We start from the raw sequence: 13,560 nt of genomic DNA on the forward strand, positions 1-13,560 counted from the left end.
ATTAGATGACTAAATATGAATAGGCTATATTTAAATCGTGTGCACAAAAAATAATATGCAAATGTTTGTGTTCATAAACACATGGCCACGTGTTCGTTTCAGTCACCATCAACAAAAAACAAACAAAAAAGTGTGCTGCTTTGGAAACACAATCTTCGGTGCATACATACGTTTTAAATTCTTAAGTAGACCATCTTTCTGCGCATTTGTGCACCGTAGAGTGGTATAAACAATTACACAGCAATTTCCATTTGCACAGCTTTGCCAAAGTTTATGCTGCCAAGGAATGAAAAGGGTAAAATGCTATTAGCCACTGCGACCAATGAAAAGCTGCTGACTGTGACATTGTATCAAAACACCAGACCTGGCAAACGGCGCTGCATTGCATCGTGGGATTTGTAGTTCTTAACTCTACAACGGCAGCTTCAAATGCGCTTTATGAAACTTGGAGGAAAACTACAAGTCCTACAGTCTCTAGCGCCATCTAAGCGCAGGGAGGACAGGCGAGACTGCAACCACAGCGGCCGGTACTGCTTGTACACTGTTAACATTGTTGCATTTAGTTTTATCATCTATATTGGTGAAAAATAGACATTGACAGCGGAAAGGATGCAATCTGAATCGGGGATAGTGCCAGATTTTGAGGTCGGTGAGGAATTTCACGAAGAGCCCAAAACGTATTACGAGCTGAAAAGCCAGCCTCTGAAAAACAGGTTAGTGCGTAATGGGATGATAACTGGCTAATGTGTGCAGACAGTTTGCAGAGCTCTGCCTGAAACCAAGCAAATGACATGCAAATAAGATCAAATTCAAAATATGAAGTATTTGCTGATAACTACTTATACTTTATTATTTTGCACATCAATAAAAATAAGTATTATATTCTGAGACTGGTTCCATATGTTAACTATGCTTTTGCAAACATAATATTCTAACTACTGTGTCATCATATCACTCCCTATCACAATGAGTTTTCTGGGAGGGATTTGTTTGCCTTCGGTCTTCTCTGGTTTTCTTCTTCACATATATTAGTTTTGCTTTGGGGTGTTGCCTGTTCATCATTCACGAATAATTTTGTTATTATTATTATTATTATTATTATTATTTTAATACGTGCCCTTATGTATTGATCATGATGAAAAGATGATTGCATGTATGATTTAATAAGTATTGTGAAATAGTATAAACGAATTTATTGTATAGTGTAAGAATGAACTAGATACTGAGAATTGATCAGAACTAATTACCTCACTGCATTTCAGTTTAAGCTATTTATATAATAGAACCTCAGTATCACAATTCGAAATATACTTATTGGTAATAGTACACATTTCCCCCAGAATGTGTTTTGCAAAATCACGTTGATTAATTATTAAAACCAGTGTCTTTTACAATCAACAGTGAAAGTTAATTCTTGGAGGTGGCAGGACTATATTTCCCTGTAGTCTTTTAAAGGGTTAACTGTTAATTCTGGCTGTGGATGCAGATGTGTTTGGATGTGTGGGGGAATGGGCCAAACAGAGCAGGTGTTTTTTGTTTTGGGGGTGGGGTTGGGATTCTGTTCATTCTCCATTAGCCTCATTGATCCTTCATTAGATGATACAAAAAAGGATGCTAGAGCACACATTAATGCACATTGCTGTTTATTGTTGTATTGATTATTCATTATTGCAGTTTGCTGGAATATCTTATTTGTAATATGTAAGTAGATGTTGTTTGGAAGCATTAGACCATTTCTCTACTAGAGATACGTAGTAATTTCTACCATCCTGGCTATAGAGACTGGCACAGAGACAGCACATTGAACTCTTGTTGCAATGACAGCATAATCTCTCTACAGCTGAACAATGTAAGGACAGCGGAGTCAGGGCCTTGCTCTAGAGCGAACCTTTCACCCTTATGCTGAGAAGAATGGCCTCGTACTGGCCAAGCTTTGCAAAGCCATCACAGCATCACATTGTATGTGTCCAGAGTGAGAAACATCATTATGCAGGACTATGATACTTCCCCTGGGAGAAGACTAAAAACAAAGCATGTTAGTACACCCGTTCTCCAGGAGTCAAATGTGTGGAATCCTTACAATTAAAAAAACTGAAAATGTTGTAAATAGCTTAAATTGGTCTTCACATTATTCTTCATGGAGTAATAGAAAGTTTGGCATGTGAAAAGTAACATATAGAAGCATATATGCAGCACAGTATCTACTACACAGAATTTCCTGTCAGTATCACATCCATAGCCTTAGAACACTCTTAACAATAATGATGATGATAATAATAATAATCAAACTTTAATTTATGCATTTTGACTCATTCATCATCTTCATACTTACAAATCTATATATTACTGTATATGAATGTTACAGAAACTGTGCAAAAAACACACATAAAATGTAACGCTTAATTATTGGAATAACAAGAAGAGAAAACCCCCCTGAAATGAATCAATCCGAGAACAAACAAAAATGTGTCACTGAAAGGGTGAAAATGTAAAATTAGAATGGACTGGACACATTGCAAGATGACCACAGAAAGGATGGGAATATTAAATAATAAACTTTGCAGGCATGACATGGAAAAGAGAAGCTGCAGATCGAAGCAAGTGGAAACATCTTGGGCAGGCCTTCGTCCAGCAGTGGATCCATATGGGCTGATGATGATGATATACATAAATATAAAATCAGGAGTCCTCACCCTCATTACATAAAACCCAAATCAAGCACAAGCACAGCCGAGACCCTTCCTAACTAAATAATGGCATAACAAATGCCAACACTTTGAACTCTTGAGTAACATACATCTTTATTTTCCTTTTACATTGATAAAATAGACACAGTTGATCCTATCCACTTCATTATAGTATTCTGTGGAAGAGGCATGTGACCAGGATCACTGAGCAGCAGAGACCGCTAATGAAAAGGATAGTGTATCTCAGATCTCTCTGAACACTGCTGGCCTGTGTTCAATCAATTTAATATTTTTCTGACATATACACAGTAGAATTAAGCATTGTTCCCATCGCTGTCCTTTTTTTAACAGGAATGTTACGTTTCCATTTGGAATGGGGAGATTTTCTTAACGTAAAGGAAAAATACATGCGGAACAAAAAAAGAAAAGAACCGTGATCACGTACACCATGAAGCCTGTAGCCTAATTCATAATTCTAAACTAATTTCTTCATTAGTAAATTTCATTACTTTGTTACTAAGTTAAAAACGGAATGGTATTTTTGTGTGCTGATAGAGTTTGAACCACTGCCACTATTTCCTTGGGAAACTGAGTAAAATGAATTTACTCTTATCCTGCTTGCAGTTCAGAACTTTCTAAAAACAGTTACAGTGACACCACAAAAATCATTAAGAGTCTGACAGTATGAAGGGACCATATTTTGTTTGAATTTATAGTTCAGCTTCTATGACTATGTAAAAATGTGAAGGTACTAGAAAGTGTTTGTTGTGTTCTTGCAGGAGCTGACTTGATGTTCGTTGGCTTTGGTCTTTTACTGAAACAAGTACAGTGAAGTGGGCACTACTGTTTGCTCGTGACAAGTTGTGAGATTTATGTTCTGGTTTTTGTTATTTTAGTTGGATTACATTTTTCTTAGATTGAATTATGTGAATTATAAAAGACAATGGCAGTCACATGTCCAAGATGTCAGAGACCAACTTCCAAAAACAGTTTTACTTGCTTATTTTTTTAACAATAATAACGGGACAAGAAAATCTCTGTGAAACAGCTCACATATTCATAGCAAAAGTGGGGCAGATAGTTAACTGTGACCTTTTGGTTTGAATAGTTTCTTTAGTAATGTGACCTTACAGTGCTTAACACTCAATGGCTTTAAAAGTTTATTGCTGCTGTAGAGATGTGATCTGATTGATATAATAATTGAAGCCATTTTTAACATATAATCGGGACACAAACCTAATTAAAATAAATTGCAAATTGGCATTCTAGGTTACTTTAGCCTAAGGCACAGTCTGTGTGGCATGTGTCTTTTTTATTATTACAAAGCTTGGGGATCATTACATTTGAAGAAGGAAATTACAAATGTCTTGGTCTTAGTTGTGTGTACAGCAGAAAAAGAAGTGAAAATAAATTTGTTTTATGCTAGAATACAATATACTCTTTATACTTGCTCCAGAATGCAAGTTAAGTTTTTACTTGCTGCTTTTTGTTTTGTGGTATTTGACTAAAACCTTAAAAGCCAGTTAATCAGTATTTAATTTTGTATGCAGTGCACACACACACACACACACACACACACACACACACACACACACACACACACTATTATTCAGTAATAGTCAGAACTCATGTTGAATATGTACTGTGATATACTTTATACTGTTTTCATGGTAAATGTGCATGGTTTATTCAATTTACATAAGATACTTTAAAACCCACTTTGTCAATGTGTCTGTAAAGAGAGTACAAAATGCTCATTTCTACTAAGAAGGAAGAAGAAAAAAGAGAAAAGAAAGAAAGAAAAAGGAGTCACGCATAATTGTCATTAAACCAAAGCAGGGGAAGTGAAACTAAGCATGTCAGCATGCAGTTGTAAAATATACCATGCTGTATGGGATGCTTTGTCTTTAAGTACATGCCTAGTTAATTTATAATTCCCATCATTAAAAAATAATCGAAATGGTCATCACTGCAGCAGTTATGAAGTCTTCATCATTTTACATTAGAACACAAGTTGAATTATTTATAACTTTTCCCCGTATGAATACCATTAGTAAAAGTGAGATTGTACTGTGTTCCTGTGAATTCTAACAGTTACAAATCAAATTTTGCAGGAGCTGTTCGGTGTGTGAATGAAACTTGCAGGTCACTTTTTAACCTCCAGAAGTGAAAAATAGAAATTGAATTGATCATGAGGGGTTGAAAGTCAGATCTTTTGTAGGTGTATTGTAGATTGTAGATGTATTGCACGATAATGCTATGACTTGATTTTTACATTTTAACATTTTCAGTTCTGATCATGTAATGTTGATTAAATCCCGGCCAGCACACAACACTATAATCACATCAACCAACGCACCTTTGGCAAAGTTTGAAGAGAAAATGCAAAAGTTTTGAATCATGATGTCTTGGTCATCTGATTCAGGAAATCATATGATTGCTATGATTTAGAAAGAAGAAACAGTCGTACTAATGCAAATTACTGCTGAAGTATACTTATGGTTTGATTTTTTTTTTTTACTGTGCACACATCAATTTTTATCCTATCTAACTACTGATAAAAACACTATGCTTATTATCACACACCTGTCTATCTTATTATATGTTAAACCTTTGTGTTCCTAATAGTTAGCCACATTGTAGAAGTCATACAATCACACAAAAAAATCCATCACTCTATAGTTTACTTCGGTATAGATAGGCTTTAGTCACCCAGCTATACTTGATGTGGTTGATTTTGAAGTCTGAGAAACTGTAATATTTAAGAGTCATAAATTCAGTGTAAATTAGGCTTATAAATTTAGAAAAGGAAGTGAAACTCTGGAGGGGAATCGCTTTACAGTTTGGGTAGCATTAACTCCATGAGTCCTGGAAAAAAGAAACAATTGATTGAATTACTGTATGTAGGCTAGTGCATGTCTTCAGTGCTCATCACAAAATGAAAAAACTGATAAACACAGAACTGAAAACAACTCCGAATTCAGAATACTGTTTCAGTGAAAGCTGATCCCTCATGAAATCAGCAGTTTAGTTTAGTTTAGTGAACCTGCCTTTTAAATACATTTGAACATTGAAACGTTCACCTCCTCGTGCTCACTTAACACATTAAGTCAGTGGTCAAGTTGAAGAATGAGAATTTTGAAAGCATTTTAGATTTGATCATTTCCTTTAGAAAAAGGAAATTGAATTCTTACTGTATGCATTTTAATGTATGTGTCTCCAATCAGCAAGGTTTGTGTGTGGAACCGTCTGCAGAACATCGAGACGCTCTTTGCCAGCAAGGTGTAGACAGCTCTGAGAGGCCAGAGGGCTGGGGGGATAGTCATGAGGCAGGATGCAACCAGGCTTCACTTTATTAACAGTCCCTGCAGGGGGTAATTACTGGGATATGTGTTGGTTAGCTTTGATGGTATTGACAGGATCTCATCTCTGAATAAATCATTTTGATTTATGGACTTCATATTCCAAAGATTAGACAATTTGCATCATCTGCCCCTGACCCTTCATCTCCAACACTAAAATAGCCGGCATTGTTCATAGTCTTAGCATGGAAATGTCTTGTTTCAATGTTGTATTATGTAAAGTGTACACTCTGAAGGCACTTGCTTAAATTATTTTTCCTTTTTTTTTTTTTTTTACAACCCTGGAAGTTTAAATGTTGTTTATAAACATGTGATCAACTTTCCAACAATCTTCAGCCTAAAAATAATATTAGCAGTGTCTGTCTGTAGCATTGTGTCTCAGTACGCACAAACCTTCAGAGAATTTGTAATTCATAATGGTCAATTGGATTGATTTAGCAAGTGCAGCTCCAATGTTTCCGGCAACAATTCTATATGGTTAATGACCTGAAAAACAGCCTCTTTAATACTGTTCATAATATCTTGGGGACACAGACACTTGTCTATTTGAAGTACACATGTTTTTCTGCTGTTCAAATGCCACTCACAATTGAGGTCTCTATTCTCTGTTTTACTGTGAAATCACTGTTAAAAATTAGTTTTGAATGCTTATTAAAAAAACATTTGTTGTTAAGGTGATGTCTAATATCAATTTCATGAACTAAATTACCCTTGTGTGTCACTGAAGATGACTTTGCAGCTCTGGAAATGTGATGATATGGACAGAACGCTTTTAAGTCAGGGATGTTTTTCTTTCAGTTTCAATGATAGAACAAGCACATGATTAAACATAGGTGTGCTCTATTCTTCCCCTAACCATTAATATCTATTTATGTGTGTGTATGTATACCTATAGTTTTTGCTACAGATTTATAAAAGGATATTCTCATACTTATGTTCAGGTTACTTCAACAGAACATGCCCCAAATTCATTAAGTGGTGGAGAAATAGTAATTTATTGTTATTATTATTGTTGTTGTTGTTGTTTCTAGTTTACCTTTAATCTGGAGCAGGCGTTGGTTGACAAACTTAACTCAGCTGCACGTTCAGTAATTGAAGATCCTGCCGTATTAGACATGGGTGAACGTAATTTCTTTCCACATGCAGCCCTGAACAGCGTGCAGTCAGAGCAACCAGACCATACAGAAGGAAACATTCACATGTGTCTGCCCTGCTGGTGCAAGCTTGACATTGGCCAAGCCTTGCATAATGCAAGTCTGTTTTGGAAGATTAGTTTTTTTTATTTTCCTGTTTACATGAGAAGCATCAAAAGATTATCCATATTCTCATGTTATGAGCTACTATTTTATTATTATTTTATTTCGTAGCAGATGCTCTTATCCAGGACGACTTGCTGTTTGCACAAGAGCTCTGGCATGCATTGTTACTCTGAAGCAATTTAGATGTAGTCGCTATGCTTGGAAAATAGAATGTAAATTAATACAGAAATGAAATAGAATACAAACAAACTCAGATAAACTCAGTTTAAGAGCTGACAGTTTATCAACAAACTCATGCTACTGAATCTTTTGGCCCAGTCTTTTTGGATAATACTAGTGGTATAAACCTTTTTTTTTTTACCAAGAATTCTATAATAACTCAGTTTGTTGCATCAGCACTTGCTTTACAGTAGCATTTTAACTTAAGTACATGTACAATTGCACGTCACATTATGACTGAGCTGAGATGAAGTGTGTTATGTAAAGTCAGGCTTGCAGAGTGTTCTAGAATGAATGGCAGAGGGTAGGAGAATGACTGACAGAAGCAAGTGGCTGTTTGGGGGCTTCATTAGTGATTGTGTAAGCACATTACTGTACACTTAGTCATGACAGAAGTATAAATCCACGTATTGGTCAGCTACTGTGTTTTTCTTTTTAGATTAGTTTAGTTTATTATTAACACACACAAAAAGCAAATGTGACCAAAAATTAAGCAACCTTTTTCCATATATTATTGCCAATGTCAAATCTGCAAGGTAATTCCAAGCTGTTCAAAATAAACTATTGCTAAATTCAATGATGTGTAATGAACATGTATAAGAAAATATAGCGCCTTTTCTGAGGAATTTAGGAAGTCCAGGAGAGTGACTGACTAGTGCCTTATCTGGAAGGAAGTAGGTAATTTATACATGGTGTTCAGATCACTCCAAGTGTAAACAGCAAGTATTTAACAGATGTGTGGAGACCAAAAAATAGGAGTGTGAAGGAGCACGTCGGGAGGGTGGAACAAAACCTTATATTTTTAGCCTTAATCTGTGCACAGAAATACTTGAGTCATTTTAAGGGTTCCTCTTTTTAATGACCACATCCAATATTTAAAAAAACAAATATATTTTCCAGTACTCACACGATAATCTTAGTAAAATATTATTAAGCGGGATGACACCTACATGAGTCAAAATCACATGTATCCTTATACTAAAATAAAGTGAATGCTTCATCATTTATCTCCAACTCAATGTATAAATCCCTTAATATCTGTCACTACAGACACTGCTGGCAAAAATAAATACAAAATAAAGAATACTTGATGTATTTAGATATAGATTTCTCCTATTAAGCAGATGTCTGGCTGAAAGACAGTTCAAGGCAGAGATTAGTAAATATTAAACCATACAAGCTAAATTCAATCAAGCATTTATCCTATTTATGTATGAATATGTGTTATACCTTTGTAAAATGTTTGATAGCTAGCATGTACTTAAGCAATTTGTGATTTATGAGTTTTTGTTGTATCCTGTTCCGGCCCTTTGTATTGCAAGAAGTGAAACTGCATGCATCTGAGATGGTGGTGGAACTGTAGACATTGCAAAACTTCTTGAAAGGTCAAAAGCAATCTTTGTATCCAAGTTGTCCTTTTCTTACTGAGAACAGCATAGATCACTAAGTACATGTGCTGTCATTGAGAATTTTCCTTTTGTTATATCCAGTTATCAACTTCAACTACACTAGTGGCCTAGTAGTAGGCCACCGTGCAATGTGTAAAGATATTTGCACATTATAAAGTACATAAAAAAAGGTTATCCATATTTTAGATTTTTAATCTACCTACAATTGCTGAAGCTGCTTATGTTTTTGCATTTTAACATTTAGCTTTTACAAATTATGTTAAATACACTAGTAAAAATACCTTCATCGATGTATTAGATTAGAAAGAAACGGGTGTCATATCAGATTTATCATATTTAACATTGCATCTGATTTTCAGATTATAAGGTTAGCCTCTTCCATTATTACACACACACACACACACACACACACACACACACATATATATATATATATATTATATATATAATTTCATAGTTCATATAAGTGCATAGTTATTCCACCAATTAATTCTTGTTAATTCTATTATGAAATTGGTACTGTCCAGTTATTCCTCTTTCTGTCCCAGATTTTGCAGAGTGTTGTGTAATCTGTTTAAAACAGTCTCTTTAAACACTGATTTCTGAAGCCTCTCTCTGGAAAAAGAAACAAACTAATACATTTTAATTCTAGGTAAGAAGATGTACATGTATTACTTTTGTAAAATGATTCAGAACAAAATAGATAAGAAAAATATATTTGTGGATAGAGGGAGTAAGAATGATGTCATCTTCAGGAAACAGTGGTTCAGCAAAACCTTCAAAAAGCTTCACATTACTTTTGTTACACATAGCAGAGACAGTGAAGCATAATTCCAAGGTGTGAAGCAAAATTATGAAGATTACAAGGTAGGAATTGCCAACAGATTTTTTCTTTGATATTTTATAGTCTGTTTATTTGATCTTAATTTATACATTTCTATTTATACATGTTTGTGCTTTCCACACAATTTATATTTTCAATGCTAAAACCTTTCTGTAGAATGTTGTAAATTGTTGTGTTTCATGTTCATTAAATGAAGTCACAGCTAACAAACTTGATACATTTTTATTAAAGTTTCTGTAATGTACATTTGAACTGTAATGGAAGAAAAATCAAGTTTGTAGATGAACCCAGCATCAAGTACAATATGCAAAATAAAATTATAAAAATTGAAAACAAGTTGCCTTAAATTAAATTATTAGCATTTTTTTTGTACTAAAGGACAAAGAGATCCTTATATCTGATTGGATGTTTCGTCTTATTTGTTATAGAAATTCTGCAATAGTGAAAATCTTTTTCTTGTTTTTTCCTCTAGATTTCTCTCAGGTTATTTTCTTTAATTATTTTCCATGTCCCCTGGGCATGCATGTGTGTAAAACTATTATCTAATTTAAACCAATTTTTGCAAGACTCAAAGCAAGGAGAAGGAAGTTACTGATGTAATGGGTAATTATGCCAACATGACAAAAGGGAGTAAAGTAAACTGTGCTTTATTTCTGCGTGCAAGCGTCAGAAAATAACACTTTAGAGTTGGTTTAAGTCAAGACTTTGGCCCACCTGCTAATGGTAATCTACAAACCTGTACTTAATAGAACTTACATGTTTGAGTAGAAGTAAAACATTATAATTAATCATGCAAAAAATAAAGCCACTACTGAGTAAAGGTTTGTAGTTTTCAATTAGCAGGCAAGCCAATGCTTTGTTTTAATCTGGCCCTAAGTGGCATTAACATGTCAGTGTAGGATGTAATTGTTCTATAATTCAGAATTTGTAATATTATCATGAATAATCTGTTCAATATAAGTGCTATATCAAATAAATAAAGAGCTGCTTTATTTATGTATGTAATTTAGTGTTACATTTCTGTGTAATTGTGACATTTCAGGAAATAACTTTAATATTTGTGCAATGAGCAGAAGGCAAAATATGGGCAAATGCCTCATTACACAGTTTTGTATTGAGTCATTCTAACCAGATTTATTTGGAGTTTACTTTTGATACCCAAGATTCAAGATTTGTAAATGCCATTTGTGAACATTTTTAGAAAAGTGGGATAATATTTAAAAAAATACTTTATGATCTAATTGTTCACATACAGAGTACCTTTATATATAGAACCAAGAAAATGGCAATACTCAGTTAAAGCAGTTATGTTTACAAGGTGACGAGTCCAGATGTGATCAGTGCATGTGTAGTGTGTTTTAGCATTTTTGTCTCACTTTAATACTCATCTTATCAGACTGTCTATTAAACAAAGTTTTGCTTAATTCCTGTAGCTCACAGGGTTTTTGCTGGTAGTAATTTGTTAATTCAGTGGAAATCTCCCAAATGGAGGAGAGGTCAGATTTTAGCAGTTGAAAAACAACAAAACAAAGAAACAAAACAAAGAGATTCTTTCATGAGTGCAGATAGAGGAAGAGGAGGAGGAGGAGGAGGAGGAAGGAGCAAATAGCCCTCCCAATATGAAATGCACAATTTAAGGATATTTCAAAACATAACTTAACTGAACTTAATAAATAAAATATCACAATGAACACATTCATTATTAAAAATTAATGATTTTTTTTCCCCCCTCAAAAGGATTATTATATTTTATTGTCATGGTTTTTAAATAATGAGCACATTATCTGTAATATTTGTTGAGGATACAGTAGGGATGATTATTGACATGGCTGTCCTTTCTCAACACATCAAATCACATGTGTATTGCTCAATAATGATCAACTAAATTACATGCACACATTTTCATTTTGTTTTCTACTGGGATTCAAATCTCCAGCTATGTCTTATCCAAAATCTTCTTGATTATCTGAAAAACATACAATATATATCATTTCCAATATTAGTACTATCTGCTCTTACCTCAGCACTTTACATTGTAGAAAGTAAATAGGATTCATTACCAGACCTACCGCTGTCAATATTTATACTGCAAACAGTTCTCCGTATGTATTTGTGTAAGTGCTACTAATAGCTACATGAATAGAAAAGACTCTTCAGTTTTACACAGGTCTTACTGTTGTTTGGATCTTGACTTTATTTGTAGATACTGCATTACAGTCCTGCTGGTTCCCCTTTTGTAGGCTTGTAATGTTAGAAAATAACATTGCATGTCTCCTACAGTGTTTGCACGAATCAATAAATGAATTTAACACCAGAAACCAGAGCAGAGAGAGCAGTATTTATTTATGTGTGTTTGGCAATTTTTTTTTAGAATATTTTCATTTAAATAGATATTTACTCTCACATCCTGGCCTATGATATAGCACAGCAGACTTGACAATGAACTAACTACCAGTGAAGGTGACACTGAAGGTGATGTGATAGGTAGCAGAGCGCCCTCTAGTGTGGAGAAAGATTAATGAAACATCCCTGACAGGTACTACAATGCCTACATTTCCTTTTCTGCACATTTTCAGAAGGTCTAAATGTTTTATATATTTCATATTTCTATCTTGTTTATTTGAATATATATATATATATATATATATATATATATATATATATATATATATATATTGTATTTTTTCTTTAATGTTATACATTATTTCATTGCTTTATTTTATGATGAACAGCACATACTGTAAATGCACTATACAACAAAGTTAAAATTGGAATGTATTATAAGGCAACGCTTCAAACGTTTTGTTTTGGATTTTTTTGTCATGATTATCCTTTTAAATAGTGGGAAACAACTACAAATTCTGCAAGTGTTTTCTGTGTTTAAACCACAGTGGTTTAACATAAAACGACACTCTTTACTATGGATAATGTTGTTGTCATGCTGCTTTCAAACTTTGAGTAGTTCTCACATGCATGAAATCAATACAGGGCTGCAAAACAAAACAAAAACCTTATGAACTTTCAAATTTGTATACATTCCAAAACCTTCCCGTCTTAACTGTATGAAATGTAAATGATTGAATCCAAATTTGAAAAAGTTTTCTTTGCATTCAATTAAGTTTGTTTATATGCCTTCTAAGGTGAGCATAGAATGAACGAGAAGGACTTGTATGGTCAGATTATAAAGAGTTCCTTCATCAGCACAGTCCAAAAAAAGAAAACAGTAATAAACTGTCTTTTAACAAAAAGTACAGACAATTTATCCTAACATATATTTTTGCTGAACTCAGATTGTAAAGTGATAGTAAGGAAAAGCCATTAGAAGAGGGGTAGCTCACTTCTGAAATAAGGATAAGCCAACCCTAGCATTTTGGTGACATAGATCATTACTAGCAGAACCCATCCAAGTCTCTGCAATAGGAACATAAATAAAAAACATTTAAGAGTTATCAGACAGTATTCTCATAACTATACTTTGTAATAGATATAGCAGTGTGACAACTCTCATTTAATTAGATATTGAGTCTTCTGGGTATATAGAGACAACAGTGTGAAACAAAGGAATGTTCCCTGAGGAACTGAAACAGAAGAGCAAATATCACGATACAACTTATGCAAGTTGTAAATCATAATGATGACTTACACTAGTTTTACTTCGTATAATCTACTTAAGCATACACGTATGTATGTATGTATATATACATGCATACATATTGTTTGAAATATAAGTCCTAGTGTAAGTACATGGGATCGATATAAGGGCATTATTTTAGCATGTGA

The 13,560-nt window shown here is 33.9% G+C and overlaps 1 protein-coding gene across 1 annotated transcript in view; it reads left to right on the forward strand.

Annotated features, from left to right (window-relative positions):
• The first annotated feature begins 485 nt into the window (after window positions 1–485).
• mitfa (melanocyte inducing transcription factor a) overlaps window positions 486–13,560 on the forward strand; it is a 56,511-nt gene continuing 43,436 nt past the window's right edge. Inside the window, exon 1 of the mRNA XM_066698032.1 lies at window positions 486–713. Coding sequence (XP_066554129.1) covers window positions 610–713 — 104 coding nt within the window. The 5' untranslated portion in view covers window positions 486–609. The remainder of the gene's footprint in view (window positions 714–13,560) is intronic.

This window comes from Amia ocellicauda, chromosome 3 (assembly GCF_036373705.1).
Source record: "Amia ocellicauda isolate fAmiCal2 chromosome 3, fAmiCal2.hap1, whole genome shotgun sequence".
NCBI lineage: Eukaryota > Metazoa > Chordata > Actinopteri > Amiiformes > Amiidae > Amia > Amia ocellicauda.